The sequence below is a fragment of the Carassius gibelio genome, chromosome A13 (genome assembly GCF_023724105.1).
Source record: "Carassius gibelio isolate Cgi1373 ecotype wild population from Czech Republic chromosome A13, carGib1.2-hapl.c, whole genome shotgun sequence".
Taxonomy (NCBI): domain Eukaryota; kingdom Metazoa; phylum Chordata; class Actinopteri; order Cypriniformes; family Cyprinidae; genus Carassius; species Carassius gibelio.
In genome coordinates, this window is record NC_068383.1 from 17,033,391 (window position 1) to 17,051,815 (window position 18,425).

At 35.8% G+C, this 18,425-nt stretch overlaps 1 protein-coding gene across 2 annotated transcripts in view; it reads right to left on the reverse strand.

Annotated features, from left to right (window-relative positions):
* Positions 1-580: 580 nt before the first annotated feature.
* The window catches only part of LOC128026324 (adenylosuccinate synthetase isozyme 2), a 19,448-nt gene continuing 1,603 nt past the window's right edge, over positions 581-18,425 (reverse strand). For both annotated transcript variants that reach the window (XM_052613340.1, XM_052613341.1), the window contains exons 2-13: positions 13,442-13,544; positions 11,462-11,530; positions 11,326-11,376; positions 10,104-10,170; positions 8,773-8,880; positions 8,500-8,581; positions 8,138-8,264; positions 6,147-6,301; positions 4,832-4,956; positions 4,647-4,744; positions 4,427-4,576; positions 581-4,059 (exon numbers count right to left, since the gene is read on the reverse strand). In XM_052613340.1, the coding sequence (XP_052469300.1) occupies positions 4,007-4,059; positions 4,427-4,576; positions 4,647-4,744; positions 4,832-4,956; positions 6,147-6,301; positions 8,138-8,264; positions 8,500-8,581; positions 8,773-8,880; positions 10,104-10,170; positions 11,326-11,376; positions 11,462-11,530; positions 13,442-13,544 (1,188 nt within the window). In that variant the 3' untranslated portion in view covers positions 581-4,006. The remainder of the gene's footprint in view (positions 4,060-4,426; positions 4,577-4,646; positions 4,745-4,831; positions 4,957-6,146; positions 6,302-8,137; positions 8,265-8,499; positions 8,582-8,772; positions 8,881-10,103; positions 10,171-11,325; positions 11,377-11,461; positions 11,531-13,441; positions 13,545-18,425) is intronic.

The window sequence follows — 18,425 nt, forward strand, 5'->3', positions numbered from 1 at the left end:
GAGTGCTTTCTACAAGAAACTTTAACAAAAAGTATCAATTATTTTGACATTACAATGCACATATTAACTTAATAGTTTAGGCTGTTGTACTGTATTTGCAATAGGTTTTCGACAAAATATGAACAACAATAAAAAGTCATAAAATCAAAAGATAATCTAAATCATCTAAATTATTATATCAAAACTTAACACCAATGGTACTGTCAGCATCAATAGTAAGATCTAAATGATAATGAGGTTAAGGTTTATAGAAAGGAGAGCAGTGAATGTGTAATGAGAGCAGGCAGACTGCTTCAGTATGTGTACAGTATGAGAGAGCTCATCTTTCTTTCTCACCACAGTCATCACCTCCTCCTACATCGCACATATGTGTACATTTATATCCAGGCACCTTCACCAGCCAAACAAGAAGCAGAATGTTATTATCATCCGAGAGTAGTTGTGTACTATCTGAAGTTTAGTCAAACGTAATCACAGAGAAGTCGCCGTTCAACGTCTATTTCAAAGTAAATGTCTCCCCCTTGTGGCGTGTTGTTGAACCAACGCCACAAAATACTGCTAAAAATGAAAAGACACAAAATTGAAAGTTTCTCATTATATCACTTTATTAACCGGAGTGAGTTTAGGTGCAAATTCCACTAGATGACCATGCACACCCGTCAGTATCCATCACCAGCAAAGTGTACAGTAAGTGTGAATTCAAGATAATATGGCTTTGTGTTCTGTATACATGAAAACCCAATAATCAGTAATACAACACAGAAACAGTAAAAGATTTCTTAAACAGAAAAGGTTATGTTTGTGCAAAGAGGAAATGTTGTTGTGCAGAGGAAATATGTTAATACAAGATAACTGATGTGTAATAGATGCTACTAAGCAAACACACAGGTTACATCATTTATTCAGCCGCTGTGAGCAAAAGAAAATGCAGTGCATCACACCGTCATCAATGTGAGAAACAATGAGTTATCATTCTGGGTCATTTACAAAGGCTCTTTATATCACAGCATTCACTTATCCATTAAAATACTTCTTTGGATGCATGTGCACTTTTGGCAATAATGACAATAATGCCCTCGGAAACTAAAGGAGGTTTATCAGTTAAAATCCATAAAAGCGCAATCAAATGAAGAATTCGTTTTCAAGTTTCACTGTTCATCTGTGTTAACAAGGCACACGTTATCCTGTATTACTTATCGGAAGGTGCAGTAAAGAGGGTGCGACAAAACAGAAGCAAATCTGGGTTTCTGAAACAACCCAGCTGTTTAGATCATCTCTTAACATTGAAAGGTTGTAAATGTAGTACTGGAGGTCAGAAAAGCAGACGCTGACAACCGCAGAAGTAGTTCATACATCAGTGAGTTTTACAGAGGTGGCGTCTGAATTCACATAACCATCTTAAGGATCTATATTTTGACCATCTATATTGAAAGGCAAGTTTACTGATATCTCATTACAGTGGCTTTAATATGCTTGTGGCATAAAGTTGTACAATTGAATAATTAACATCTGAGGACTGTGCAAACATTTACATACATTCAATGGAATCAAAACCCCCGCCTGTATAATAGTACATGCTTCTTGAGGCACATTATACTTATGTTTATTATATACTATTTTTCGGAGCGAATTAAATTTCTATTCAAAGATGCTTTAACACAATATTTGACTCCTATTTTTGGAGAAGCAGAAAACACCCACTGCAATCGTTTTACATTTTCAGGGTGTATTGTACAGTATTGTTCAAAATAATAGCAGTACAATGTGACTAACCAGAATAATCAAGGTTTTTAGTATATTTTTTATTGCTACGTGGCAAACAAGTTACCAGTAGGTTCAGTAGATTGTCAGAAAACAAACAAGACCCAGCATTCATGATATGCACGCTCTTAAGGCTGTGCAATTGGGCAATTAGTTGAAAGGGGTGTGTTCAAAAAAATAGCAGTGTCTACCTTTGACTGTACAAACTCAAAACTATTTTGTACAAACATTTTTTTTTTCTGGGATTTAGCAATCCTGTGAATCACTAAACTAATATTTAGTTGTATGACCACAGTTTTTTAAAACTGCTTGACATCTGTGTGGCATGGAGTCAACCAACTTGTGGCACCTCTCAGCTGTTATTCCACTCCATGATTCTTTAACAACATTCCACAATTCATTCACATTTCTTGGTTTTGCTTCAGAAACAGTATTTTTGATATCACCCCACAAGTTCTCAATTGGATTAAGGTCTGGAGATTGGGCTGGCCACTCCATAACATTAATTTTGTTGGTTTGGAACCAAGACTCTGCCCGTTTACTACTGTGTTTTGGGTCATTGTCTTGTTGAAACAACCATTTCAAGGGCATGTCCTCTTCAGCATAGGGCAACATGACCTCTTCAAGTATTTTAACATATGCAAACTGATCCATGATCCCTGGTATGCGATAAATAGGCCCAACACCATAGTAGGAGAAACATGCCCATATCATGATGCTTGCACCTCCATGCTTCACTGTCTTCACTGTGTACTGTGGCTTGAATTCAAAGTTTGGGGGTCGTCTCACAAACTGCCTGCGGCCCTTGGACCCAAAAAGAACAATTTTACTCTCATCAGTCCACAAAATGTTCCTCCATTTCTCTTTAGGCCAGTTGATGTGTTCTTTGGCAAATTGTAACCTCTTCTGCACATGCCTTTTTTTTAACAGAGGGACTTTGCGGGGGATTCTTGAAAATAGATTAGCTTCACACAGACGTCTTCTAACTGTCACAGTACTTACAGGTAACTCCAGACTGTCTTTGATCATCCTGGAGGTGATCATTGGCTGAGCCTTTGCCATTCTGGTTATTCTTCTATCCATTTTGATGGTTGTCTTCCGTTTTCTTCCACGTCTCTCTGGTTTTGCTCTCCATTTTAAGGCATTGGAGATCATTTTAGCTGAACAGCCTATCATTTTTTGCACCTCTTTATAGGTTTTCCCCTCTCTAATCAACTTTTTAATCAAAGTACGCTGTTCTTCTGAACAATGTCTTGAACGACCCATTTTCCTCAGCTTTCAAATGCATGTTCAACAAGTGTTGGCTTCATCCTTAAATAGGGGCCACCTGATTCACACCTGTTTCTTCACAAAATTGATGACCTCAGTGATTGAATGCCACACTGCTATTTTTTTGAACACACCCCTTTCAACTAATTCAACTAATTGCCCAATTGCACAGCCTTAAGAGCGTGCATATCATGAATGCTGGGTCTCATTTGTTTTCTGAGAATCTACTGAACCTACTGGTAACTTGTTTGCCACGTAGCAATAAAAAAAATATACGAAAAACCTTGATTATTCTGGTTAGTCACATTGTACTGCTATTATTTTGAACAATACTGTACATGATTCTTATTCAGAATCACTGAATCTTGAATCGAATGAGTCGAGTGATTCACGTTTATGCACCTGTCAAATAAACATTTTCTTTTAAAAACTGTACGTTTAAATGAAGTTGACTTGAGTAAGTCCACTTAAAACAAGGACGAAGTGTGGTAGTACACACTGCATAACCGTTGATTCTAGTATGATAAAAGAAACAAAGAACATTTAACATAACATGTACAAGTAATCGTTCTACCAAATCTGTGTGAAATATTAACATCTAACAACAATATACATCTCTACTGATGCCTGACTGTTTGAAGTAGTAGCACATGTACAGCATATGGACTCGAGCTGGAGATACTGAGCTTATGAGAGCTCAAAATACCAGAGGAGAATAATGGAAAGCAGATGAGAAACTGTTAAATGATTCCAAAAAGTAACTAGTTGAAAAGCCCTTTTGATTTACCACAGGAATGCTGTTATTTATGACAAATACTCAATTTCAAAGGGCTGTACGCTGAGCTGAGTGACACAAAATGATGTTCTTGTCATGGAGAAACTGAAGTGAGATGGGAGAGGAATCATATGAGACAACTATCCGTCCCCGAGTCCAGAGCGTAATCCAGCCAGTGCTACATGCAGGCCAAGAAGCCTCTTAAAAGAGCTGGATCATTGATTCCCGTGACTTCCCAACACCTATCCACTTCACTGAAGCAAAGATGGAAGAAGTCATTAGGATCACTGTAGTAAAACAGCTCCACTGCTTTTTAAACAATTCGACTTGCATGTTAAAGTGACGGTCTACTCTCACTCAACTCTCATTCAAAACATGCATCACCTTCTTCCTTCTGCTAAACACATAGGAAGATGTTTAGAAGAATACTGGAATTAAACAAACTTTTAACTTCCCATATTATTTCTTGTTCATTTGGATGTCAATGCTAACCAAATCCTCGTGGTTGCCCACATTCTTTAATATATCTTCTTTTACATTCCACAGCAGAAAGAAAGCCATACAAGGTGAGTAAATGACAGAACTGTGATTATTGTAAGAGCTATCCCTTTAAAGTCTTACCAGGCACGCCCAAGTGATCTTCGATGTAGTAGACATATTTCTGTGCATTTTCTGGGAGCTCATCAAAGGTCCTGGCAGCAGATGTGTCTGTTTTCCAGCCCGGCAGAGTCTCGTACTGCACTTCAACCTTCTGCAGCACCTCTTGGTTCGCTGGGAAACATGTATGAGATTTAACTCCACTGGCTTTTATTACATGTGATATAGGAAATGTGATGCTTACCTGGAAAATGTGGGATGATTTCACCATCTACTTTGTATGCAACACCAACTTTGATCTCAGGAAGCACATCCAAGATGTCAAGTTTGGTGAGAGCTATGCTAAACAGACATATAGAGGGACGCATATAAGAAACAGTACTTTACAGAACACAGATACAGAAAACTAAGACTTATTTGAACACTCACGCTGTGAAGCCATTAATCATGTGGGCGTATTTGATAAGCATCAGATCCAGCCAACCACATCTCCTTTTGCGCCCTGTGGTCACGCCCACCTCCTTGCCTCTCGACTGCAAGAGCTCTCCAATTTCCTGTGCATTAGTACAGAATGAATAAAGAGCAACATTTAATGACTTTGTGTATTTATGTGTACAGGTATCTGAATTTTTACATTAAATAAGATAAACACTCAAGCTTTTTTATAATTGTAATAATTTTAGGGATGAATGTGTAACATTCTGTCCGGGGACAAATATATAGAAAACTTAGAAAAATAGATAAACAGCAATTGACAGTAAAGTTTGTTAATGTGTACTATTTAATAAGCCAAAAACATATATCTATATGATATGAGCTATATGATCTACTATTTTTGCAGAATTATTTGACAGTTTAAAAAAAAATTACTTGTTCCCACTAGATGGAGCCATTTTAAAACTGTACTCAAAGTGTTTGAAGTGTAAGAGCAATTTCTAGTTGAATAAATATATTTGGACCCACTTTTTTAAAAATACTATGTACTGACATTTAAAATAATTATATTATACAATGCACTTATTGTCTAAATAAATGTTTTTATATTGTATTTACATTTAAAATACCTGTAGTAATTCTGGAATTAATTTCTGCAATATTTAATTAATATTACATCAATTCTATAAAATTTCTATCTATAATAACACAGTTGAACCCTTAACCTACCCTTAAACCAAATTATACCATAAAGCCTCTCCCTAACCTTAACCTAATCCCACCTCAATAACAGCAAGCGTTTTTCAATGCATGATGGAAACAATAAGAACACTGTACCTGACTTTCTTTTTTTTTATTAAAGTCATTTGATTAAAATGTCCTGCTATGTACAAGCGTGACCATACAATTTAATTAGAAGAAAAAAAAACGAAACCATTTAGACTTCTTCGTGTTTATCCCACAGATGTATTAATTCCCATTGTAGAATCCTAATATTTCCGGGATTTCCTTAACTGTGGGAACCATACTATCATTTAGTCACTGAAAAGCACATTATGAATACTGTAGGAAATCATAAATGTCTTATACATAATATATTCATTGTCAAGTAGTGTGACAGATTACGGACTCTGTTTCTCCAGCCTCATTTTTCCTGTTCAAATCTTTCCATAACAATAATCATGCTCGACTAAAGTCAGGGTCATTACTGCCAAAACACTCATAACACTGAACGCACCAGAATATGAACAGTAGTGAGAGCTCATCCAAACAATGCAGAAACAAAAGAGGAAGTTAAGCATCTGCTTACATTGTTCTGTTCTGCAGGGAAAGCTCCAATCCCAACCCTCGTGGTGTAGGCTTTGACAACTCCATAGACTTCACCCACGTTCTGCGGCGGCATGCCCAGTCCCGTACACACCCCTCCCACAGTGCAGTTTGAGGAGGTCACAAACGGATATGTTCCTAAACAAAAGCATCACATCAGCGCTGCATGCTAGTGAAGTGTTAACGAAGCCTTAGTCAATATCAGTATTATTTCTATTTTTTACTTATGTATGTATTTATTATAATGAACTAAAACCAAATGTAAAGAATCTAATGATGACATATATTAAGAAAATTGTAATAAATACAATTAATTGAACAAATGAAATTACATTTTTTTTAGTAAAGCTGTAGAGAATGTTATGACAATGTTATTATTATTATGTAGAGTAATAAGCATATACATCTATCAATGTCTAAATAAACACACTTCTTACAATTCATAAATCATATAAAAATAAATATAAATATAAAAAATGTGCGTGAAGAATAAATCAAATAATGATAAAACAATATACAGCTGCAGGCAGCAATTAAGGGGTAAAAATGAGGAGCTAAGCATTACATGGAGCATCAGCCCACTCTAGCAAGGAGTAATTAAAACAATTTCAAGATGATTTTAGTCAAAATGGCTGGAAAACCATAAATGCAACCACTAGTAATATGATTTACTGGCTTATCACTTTTGACCAATAGGTGGCACTGTTATCAAATATATGTGGTGTGTTCTTTTGCAGAAATACAGCCTCAGATTCATTTTGGCAATGCCTCAAATATGTAGCAGCACTATACAAAAACGGTTTTGTCTATCGACATGAAATACATAACTTTTGCTAGCATAATCTGAAGATGATCAGAGTCAAATTTTGTGAAAAATGGACCAATGGTTCGAAAATGTACAGGAAGTTTATCCAGTTATGTCATAATTGGTATCTATGTTGTCAGCATGACACAATAAATATTTTGAGGCCAGTTTTATTATATAGGCTCGTGCAATCAAAAGTTATTAGCATTTTTGTAAATTTCAAAATTAACGGTTAAAGATTAGTTTATTACTCTTGACAAATAGGTTGCACTGTTAACAAATTGATGAGGGACAATCAGTGTGAGGTGACAATGGCACATACAAAATTTGGTGTAAATATGTCAAAGCTTTGCAGAGATACAGCCTCAGCAGATTCGTTGATGCGCTAAACGAAAACCCGTTTCCTATATCGAGACGAAATCCATAAATTTTGGCCAGCTTGGTCTGAAGATGATCCAAGTCAAACTTGATGAAAATCGTTTGTAGGGTTTAGAAAAAGTAGGTTTTCAACATTAATCAAAATGGCGGACAGGAAGTTTATGCAATTACGGCATAATTGGTAAAGCTGTTCTCAGCATGATCCAAGGAATAAATCAAGATCGGTGTCATTACAATAGGCTAAAGTAAACAAAAGTCATTAGCATTTTTTTTAAATGTAATTATAACTGAGTACCATCAGGCCATGGTGCCGAAGAAGCATACCAGGTTTCGTAAAGATATGTCAATGCGTTCATAAAATATAGCATTTTAGCATAAACATGAGTGTAACTTTGGACAAGGTGTGGCGCTTGAGAGTTTGAGTTAACCATATTTGCTGTGGTTAATGTGGAGATTGTCCTCTATCAGTGTGCCAGCTTTCCCCAAGTGGTTCTATGGGCTCACATAGACTCAAGAACGGAGGAAGAGGAAGAGGAAGAGGAAGAAGAAGAAGAAGAAGAAGAAGAAGAAGTACGCCAATGGATACAATAAGTTAATAATAGAGAATGTAGAATGTGTGAAACTGTATTATTGACTTATTGTTGTTGATACTACACATGATTTAACTACATGGGAGGACTTTTCCAGAAGCTCACAATTGGGAATCAGCTGGTTAGCACATTGCATAATCTTATGTTACACGTGGTCAGGGAATGGTATGTACTATGTGTTTCAGTGTATCCATTACACACCAAAGTCAATGTCCAGCAAGGCAGCATTGGCACCTTCCACTAGAATCTTTTTTGGAGGCCCGTGTAGAGCCTCATACATGTAGAAGACTCCATCTCTCACCATGGGCTTTATCCTGTCTACATACGTCTGAAAAAACAATCAATGTCAGAAAGTGTGGTAACATTTGTTGATTTTGTTTCACATTACATATTATTGTTTTTATGAATACAGTAATTAAATGCAATTTTTTTTTTTTCAAAAAGACACAGATATGTTGTGCATCTCTACCTCCTTTACTATAAATCTTACTCTTTTCCGAGTCTTATCAAATCTTGTAAACCTAATCTATGGTATTAACTGGTGTGACATCTAAGCTTCTCACCTTGAGTTTCTCAAGTTCTCCATCCACATCAATCTCCAGTGAAGGGTACATAGACTTATACTGCGAGGCCAAATGTTTAAATCTGTGAAAAGATACATGAGACTGCTCAGGTGACACTGTGACAGACGAGTAGTGTGATCAGGTGCTCTTCCATTGTTTCTGTTGGATTAAGAACTGGATCAAGTGCTTTTACAGATGGTGAAGTTTAACACTGTATTGAATGTGACATGAATGGGTCGAATAGTTGAGTTGTCAAGCTCATTTGACCCTGACCTCTCTGAGAACTCCTGAAAGTCAGCCAGAAGGTCACATATCCTCAGGCCACTGCGAGCTGCTTTGGCTGAGTACACTGGGCCGATTCCTTTTTTAGTTGTTCCTAAACTAGGTGGTGAAACAGAAAGAAGGTGAGACTCATGAGTGACATTCACATGCATTAGATAGATACTTTTTTCCATGGTGGATTAATGGGTATGCTTTATAACAGGGGTCTGCAACCTTTTTCAGGGACCCCTAGGTGCATAAAGACAGAGAAGTGATACTCTGTTACATACAGTATTGTATAAAATTAAGTGTAATTTAGTTTACATACACATTTTTTATTCAACAAGGATGCTTTAAACTGGTAAAAAGTGACAGTAAAGACATTTATAATGTTACAAAAGATTTCTACTTAAAAATGTTTTTTATTCATTAAAGAATCCTGAAACATTTATATTAAAGAGCACAACTCTGACTAAATCTAAAATATCTTAAACTGTGTTCCAAAAATAAAAGGAGGTCTTACGGGTTTGGAACATGATGAGTGTAAGTTATTAATGACATAATTTTGCAAATTGGGCGAACTAATCCTTTAATACTGATAAGAAAATGTTCTTCACTGATAATAATAAATGTTTCTACAGCAAATCAGCATATTAAAATGGTTTCCACTTGTGACACTGAAGACTGGACTAATGATGAAAATTCAGCTTTGCACCACAGGAATAAATTACATTTATAATACATTTAAACAGAACACACTTATTTAAAACTGCAAAAAAAAAAAATTCAAAATATTACTGTTTTCACTTTATTTATAATAAAATAAATGCTGTCTTGGTGAAAATAGTATATTTTCAAAAACCTTTTTTTTATTTATTACAAAAAATAAAATTCTGACAGACCACAAACATTTATACAACTTAAAGCCATCTACTCGTACTGTACATTTTAATTTAACCTTTTTAATGTGACATGGACTATGCCAGACTTAGCCAATATTAAATGTAATACTTTTTTATATTTAATATCGAATGCTATTACGATTATAAAAAAAAAAAAAAATCAGATTGCATAATTATTTATATATATATTATTTTACGTTTCAAGGACAAAAAGACTGTGTCTACTCTCCAAATCCAGTACATTGCATCTGTCAGTTATAAAACAAATCACAAAATGCACAATAAAAAGACAATTACTAAGATCAACCAGAGTGGTCAGAAAAGCTGCCATTACACATGACTAAAGTTCATCATTCAAAGCATTTTTTTCCTTTTGTTATGAACTCGTGTCATAACATGTTGCTAGCGTGTTGTATGCGTGTGCATAAAGCAGGGTTTTACTTTTTGCCAGCTTGCTGTTGCCTCTCCTGTTCCTGGACTCCATCCACAGCTTGATGGAAATCAAACACTAGAGGCAGGAGAGTGTATACATTACAGTGAGACAACTCATCTCTCTGAGCTCTGAACCCAACATGCCAAAGCAGGTCACCATAACAAGACTTGGGTTGATCCTGTGTCCTTTCATTATAACGGCTCCTGCTGAGAATCTACGATTACAACGACTAAAGGCAAAATCATTCAAACACATACCATTATTAATTTTAAAGGACTCTTTGATTATATGGCATTTGAGAGCAGTATCTGCCTACTACAAATCCAAAAAGCAAAACATAAAGTAAACAAAAATGCATTGATGTATAAATGAACATTTAAACACATTAATTTGATAATATTATTCTTATTGATATTGAGCTATTATTTACAGCTCGATTTGCAGTTCCTGAAGGATATAGCAGTGCTTTAGGATTTTTTCAGTGATTTAGGTTTAGGCTTAATAATAACCTTACCAGATTGTCAAAGGGGCATCAACAAAGTGCTTTGCAAGCACTGTAATAATACCTACTGTATTATGTGTTTATTTCTTAAACAAATGATAATTCTATTTTGATGTAAATAATTCTCCAAATCCAAACACCCAATGTACATCAATACATTCATTTGGCTCAAGTTACAAGTTTTCCTTATTTAAATGAATAATTTTATTCCACAAGAATGCATTCAATTGATCAAAACTGACAGTAAAGACATTTATAATGTTCCTATTTCTACTTTTTCTAACGTTAAAATTTATATTCCAAATAAATTCTGTCCTTTTGATTATTCAATTCATCAAAGTATACACAAAAAAAATCACACTTTCCACAAAAATATTAAGAAGCACCACCATTTTTAAAATATGATTCAATAAAAAGCTAATCAGAATATAAGAGTGATTTCTGAAGGATCATGTGACACTGAAAACTGGAGAAATGACTGCTGAAACTTCAGCTTTGTCATCAAAGGAATCAATTATATTTTTCCTAATAAAATAAAAAACTGTGATTTTAAATTGTAATAATTTTTCACAATGTACTGTTTTTACTGTGTTTTTGTTTAAATAAAATAAGTGAAAAAAATTGTAAGCGTATTGTTCAGCATAGGTTTAAAAAATAACCATAACTCCAAAATAATAATTTAGTAAAGAAGTGAATGTAATTTTATGCCATGAGAGGCATCAGCCTACCAATGTGTGCCCGATCAGAGATGATGAGCCTGTTCTCCCAGCCTTCCAGACCTGCAAGCAAACTCGCTGTTAGACCACTACCAATGCTCACTGAAACTCAATCATACAGCCCAAGGACACAAACAGTTAAACAAACCTTTTCCTTTCAGCATATTCTTCTCAGCCTCCTCAAAGAGACCCGGCAGGTGAATGACTACACCATTACCTGCAATCAAATGAGGAGCTGTCAGTCATCACTGTCCAATTCAGGGCTTTAACCCTGAGATAAGTGCATCTTTACAACCTTTAAAGGCCAGTTTTACCCTGAAGTCTTAAATAATGTGATGTTAGCATGTTACAGTGAGTGAGTTGTAGCAACACTGTTCCTGTATAACAGGTAAGACTGACGACAGCACCTGGTTCTGGTTTAGGGCTGGGACAACGCGTCGAGGTCATCGATGACGTAGACGCAAAAAATACGTCGCCGCAAAATATGCGCGTCGATTCGTCGACCTGTTTTTATTTCTCTAAAAAACGTTTGCAAAACGTTTACCTTATGTGCGCTGAATATACGCGATGGCCGGATCAACATTCTGTCCAACGTTATATAACCAATCCAGGGTTTTTTCTGCATTGATCTTTTGTTTTTTTTTTTGGCGGCTGTCAAAGCCTTATTTGATCGGTGAGTGATGTAGAATGACAGGGCGCGTACGAGAAAGAGCCCCGGCTGTGCACGCGCACTAACAGTCTTCAAACAACACGAGCGCTTCTTGCTCTCTCTCTCCCTTGTGCATATTAATCAAAATCATTAAACACGATAGAAAAAGGGCGGAACGCCAAAGTTTCACATGGAGCATTCGGAGATTTTTTTTTTTTTTTTTTTTTTTTGTAAAAGCACTCTCTGTATTAGCTTAAAGCCCTCAAGTTTGGTTACTGTATTCTTTCAATTGCACTAAACAAGTATTTTGGGTGACCTTTTTTATTGAATGCTAGACATAAAGTTGTTGTTATTTTCATCTGAAAGAAGAACTTTTTTTCAGTAAGCTTTGTGTTTTCAAGGCTTCAAGGTTTTATTGAATGCTATCTCTATACAAGTGCAAAGTAATGCATTCTTAGTCAGTCTTTTATTTTGTAATTTTAAGAGCAATAAACATATATTGCAATGTTTTTTTCATTCAGATATGTAAATCAACATGTATAAATTGTTAGTAGTCAATTAATGGGGAGATAATCAAAATCGAATCGGTCAGAAAAGATTTATCGTTAGATTAATCGATGCATCGAAAAAATAATCGCTAGATTAATCGTTTAAAAAATAATCGTTTATCCCAGCCCTATTCTGGTTGTCATAAAAAATCTGTAGGCATTACTCTGAATTAGTTATAAAAGTGTGACTATACCAAACCTAAAACATTTAAGTCCACACACCCGAAAAACCACAAACAATAAGCAAGCCACAAGTATATGATTATTATGCCTACAATAAACCGATCACAAACTCATTAATATTCATACACTTTGTGCAGTCACAGAAACTTGTTTCTTGAGTCATGCTGTGATCAGTTTCAGTTGTGACAATACCACAGATGGACAAGCAAGTTGTGTGCTTCATAAATATGCAAAAGTAGCATTAACCCAAGCTTATAAAATGTACAATGTAAAATCTTGAAATAAATGGAGCAAGAGGTAAAAATATTCCAATTTCAGGTCTGTAAAGCCCAAATGTGTCATTCCAGGTGTTGGAATGGATAGAAAAGGGTGTAATACTGAAGAGCAATCTTAAAAATCACTCAAATCAACACTCAAACCCTGCAACACCGATTTCTGAAAGCTGTACATTCTTATGTACTATGAACATCAAGCATTTCCAATACATCATACTAATCTACAGTGCTGATATATGAATAAGAAGGCCAAAACACATTAATGGGCATTAGCAAAATTGGATCTTTGCAAATAAAGTGCATAGATTGCCCTCAGCTATATTAGTTTGGATATGCTGGCCAACATCCAAACCCTCCAACAAGAAGCTGTGGTGTTGTTTTCAAAGCACGAACTACCAAGAGATACTGCACTGGATGCATGAGAATGTGCAATTCATATATCCAAATGGAGAGAGGAAATTAGACATACTCACCAATGAAGGCAGTGACCTTAGGGTTGATAATCCCACTGGGTAGAAGGTGGAAGTCATATTCCACTGAATCAACCACAACCGTGTGTCCTGCATTGTTGCCTCCCTACAGGAGAGAAGAAACACAAAGACTTTTCAATCTTCGAGAAGATACCATACACATTTTGGAAGGTTCACACCAGAAGTTCTGTCATTATTTACAGTACTTACCCATGTCATTTCAAAACATTATGATTGACTTACGTCTGTGGAACGTAACGTACAGTATTGTTCAAAATAATAGCAGTACAATGTGACTAACCAGAATAATCAAGGTTTTTCGTATATTTTTTATTGCTACGTGGCAAACAAGTTACCAGTAGGTTCAGTAGATTCTCAGAAAACAAATGAGACCCAGCATTCATGATATGCACGCTCTTAAGGCTGTGCAATTGGGCAATTAGTTGAATTAGTTGAAAGGGGTGTGTTCAAAAAAATAGCAGTGTGGCATTCAATCACTGAGGTCATCAATTTTGTGAAGAAACAGGTGTGAATCAGGTGGCCCCTATTTAAGGATGAAGCCAACACTTGTTGAACATGCATTTGAAAGCTGAGGAAAATGGGTCGTTCAAGACATTGTTCAGAAGAACAGCGTACTTTGATTAAAAAGTTGATTAGAGAGGGGAAAACCTATAAAGAGGTGCAAAAAATGATAGGCTGTTCAGCTAAAATGATCTCCAATGCCTTAAAATGGAGAGCAAAACCAGAGAGACGTGGAAGAAAACGGAAGACAACCATCAAAATGGATAGAAGAATAACCAGAATGGCAAAGGCTCAGCCAATGATCACCTCCAGGATGATCAAAGACAGTCTGGAGTTACCTGTAAGTACTGTGACAGTTAGAAGACGTCTGTGTGAAGCTAATCTATTTTCAAGAATCCCCCGCAAAGTCCCTCTGTTAAAAAAAAGGCATGTGCAGAAGAGGTTACAATTTGCCAAAGAACACATCAACTGGCCTAAAGAGAAATGGAGGAACATTTTGTGGACTGATGAGAGTAAAATTGTTCTTTTTGGGTCCAAGGGCCACAGGCAGTTTGTGAGACGACCCCCAAACTCTGAATTCAAGCCACAGTACACAGTGAAGACAGTGAAGCATGGAGGTGCAAGCATTGTGATATGGGCATGTTTCTCCTACTATGGTGTTGGGCCTATTTATCGCATACCAGGGATCATGGATCAGTTTGCATATGTTAAAATACTTGAAGAGGTCATGTTGCCCTATGCTGAAGAGGACATGCCCTTGAAATGGTTGTTTCAACAAGACAATGACCCAAAACACACTAGTAAACGGGCAAAGTCTTGGTTCCAAACCAACAAAATTAATGTTATGGAGTGGCCAGCCCAATCTCCAGACCTTAATCCAATTGAGAACTTGTGGGGTGATATCAAAAATGCTGTTTCTGAAGCAAAACCAAGAAATGTGAATGAATTGTGGAATGTTGTTAAAGAATCATGGAGTGGAATAACAGCTGAGAGGTGCCACAAGTTGGTTGACTCCATGCCACACAGATGTCAAGCAGTTTTAAAAAACTGTGGTCATACAACTAAATATTAGTTTAGTGATTCACAGGATTGCTAAATCCCAGAAAAAAAAAAATGTTTGTACAAAATAGTTTTGAGTTTGTACAGTCAAAGGTAGACACTGCTATTTTTTTGAACACACCCCTTTCAACTAATTGCCCAATTGCACAGCCTTAAGAGCGTACATATCATGAATGCTGGGTCTTGTTTGTTTTCTGACAATCTACTGAACCTACTGGTAACTTGTTTGCCACGTAGCAATAAAAAATATACTAAAAACCTTGATTATTCTGGTTAGTCACATTGTACTGCTATTATTTTGAACAATACTGTATGTTTTGAGAAATGCCTCAGTGTTTTTGTCCATCCATAAAATGGAAATCAACAATCCATTGTTGTTTGAACCTTGGATATCATCTTCTGCGTTCCACAGAAGAAAGTACATTTTTGGGTGAACTATCCTAAGCATTACTATGTTATGGTACAGACATGCAGTTTTTTTTTTGTTTTGTTTTTTTTGAAGCATGAAAACAACACTGATTTTGGTTGTTAGGTGTGAGAACAGCTCTATTGTTCAATTATATTAGGAATCCTGATGGAATCCTTTTTCACAATTTCTGCATGCATTTTGTGGGACAATTTGTTGTGGCCTTCAGAAGAGACTATAAGATGCTAAAATGCATTAAACAGCATGTATACATTTCATTTCCACCGAGTTACATTTGTTAAATTTTAATTTTATTTGTCATTGCTTTAAGCTGTAAAATGACATAAAGCAGTGTTTTTCAAACTGATCCTGCGAGCACCCCCTCCTCTGCAATTTAGATTTAATGTTGACTTTAAAGCTAATTTGAACTGATACTGCATTTAGTTTAATAAGATGTGGGTTCTTGGGAAAAGACGATTAGTTTGTATCAGAGAAACCTGAAAAAGCCAAGTCAATAGCCTGGAACATTTCTTTCGTATGATGTTTGTCACGTTTGCTCTCATGACTGTCTCTGGGGTTTCAGGCCGTGTTGGATGGCGTCCAGTGTTCTAAACCTGGCATGCTAAAAGTGGCTAGACTGAGTGATCTGCTCCACCATCTGTATGAAGAGGAACAAGGGGTTGAGGAAGTAATACAGGGATTACTAGCAAAGTTAGCACTGTATTACCCACAACGACACACAAAGCAGTCCAACAACATTAAAAATGTAGCTCAAAAAGTAGCAGACCCATTAGATGAACCAGATTGATTAAATATTGTTTTGTGTGGTGAGACAATGTTGTGATGTTCTATCTGGTTAGGTTTTTGTTGGTTTTTCAGAATAAAACGTGTGTGCACATTTGTAATGAGAGCAAGAGTATAGTCATGGCCATGACTGTATGCATGAGGGGAAAAAAATCATTTTTGTATTTACTATTTTATTTGCATTTATAAGAATTTATCACGTTCACAAGAAAGGAGAGAAGGCACTCAAACCTCTCTAGGATAATGAAAGAAAGATTCTAAATAAAACTAGGTTCCCACTTTCTAGAGGTTTTAGAAATTACACTCACATAGCAAATCAACTAGCCAATTGACCAGTTTCAGACCTGAGCATTACTAGACAAAAAACATTTCCACGATTGCAATTCAAGCTTTAAATCTGCCTGACCTTTCTGTTTCTGCGGCTAAACAGTCCTTAATTTTTTTTTATTTCTTTGTGTCTCAGACAATACAGCAAAAAAAACTTACATTTTCATTCACCAATGCCTTTGTAAAAATGCAGTGTTCCCAGTCAGCCCCAATTCCTTTAATATATAAGGGGGACACAGAGGTAAAATGAGTAGTAATAAAAAATACAATACTTGTCTATGACTTCAGTCTTGAAACGTGTCAAAATTACTATTAATTTCTTTGTGTACCAAAATAATACTGAGAAAAAAAAAACATAAATCAACTGATAAAAAAGCAATTATACAATACTTCCTGTTATCTAATAAAGCATTTGGGACTTGAATAACACTGTTTAAAATGGCACCTCAATTATCAGCACGCAACATACTTGGACTCACTGATAAACAAGCAGTAATAGATAATATAGTAGTAGATAATATATTATTTAAAGCAAACTGTGTCATTTGCAAAGTCAATACAGCAAATCTATCCAATTACAGAATTTATCTGTAAGAGCAACAGATGGCCTTTCATTCTTGTCAGACTTGATGTTACAGTGGCAGGCCAAGAAAGAAATGTAATACCTAAAGTACAGCTTGACTAAAGGATGTCTTTATGCACTCCACTAGACGGTTACAGCTCACAAAGGTCTCAGTAGGTTCCTGTATAACAGGTAAGACTGACGACAGCACCTGGTTGTCATCTGTAGGCTTTACTCTGAACGATTTATGAAAGTGTGATTATATCAAACCTAAAACATTTAAGCCCACGTACTTGAAAAACCATAAACAATAAGCAAGCCACAATAAGTATATGATTATTATGCGTACAATAAAAAAATGTGAAGCAAATTGATTTGTTTTTCCAATGTCTCACCTATAAAACAGATTTAACCACACAAAATTGTCTGACATGAGAAGTCTGCAAATAAAATGTTAAGGGCATCTTAAAAAGAGGTCACGCATTGTGTTAGATCCTCTGGTTTCTGGACCGACATATCAAATTGGTGTGACATGGAACAACATGATGGTCTTTTTTCCATCCCATCTGCCTGTAAGGAAAACCAGTCAGACTGCTGAGTGCAGTGTTTTTATAAAAAGGCTAACACTATCTGCTTTCTGTCCCATCCTTTGCATAGTGCAGAAGCACCAAGTGTCTTATTTGAATGCAATCACAATCTTGGCAGAATACAAACTTCTTAGAAGAGAATCCTTGCAATGTGAACCTGTTATCAATACCATGCATAGTGACAGGGGCGTAAAACAGCCTGCTATCACTGCTCTCTAACACTTAACACAACCACGGGGGCCATTTCCCCATTTGTCCTTAAAAGTTCTCTCTTGATAAATCTTAACTTTGTGTTGTATAATTACATGTGCAAACATTTAAAAATCACCAGGTCTTAATAGAATAGAATAGAATCATTTAACGCCAATTAGGGAGTTTCAAGAAAAACATGACATATATATATATATATATATACATATATATATATATATATATATATACATATATATATATATATATATATATATATATATATATATATATATATATATATATATATAGTATGTATGTCATGCTTTTTGTTATATGATATGATGCATATCATATCTAACAGTTTTACAGTCCATGTTAAGTGAGAGCACAGCAGTGTCTGAAAGCCACAACGGTGAAATAGTGACACCTGTTTCTTTCTGACATGCTGTATGAGATGTTGACACATGGAGCCATATGCTAAGTAAACCATTCTTTAGTACTCTGAACATATGCTTAACAATATATGTG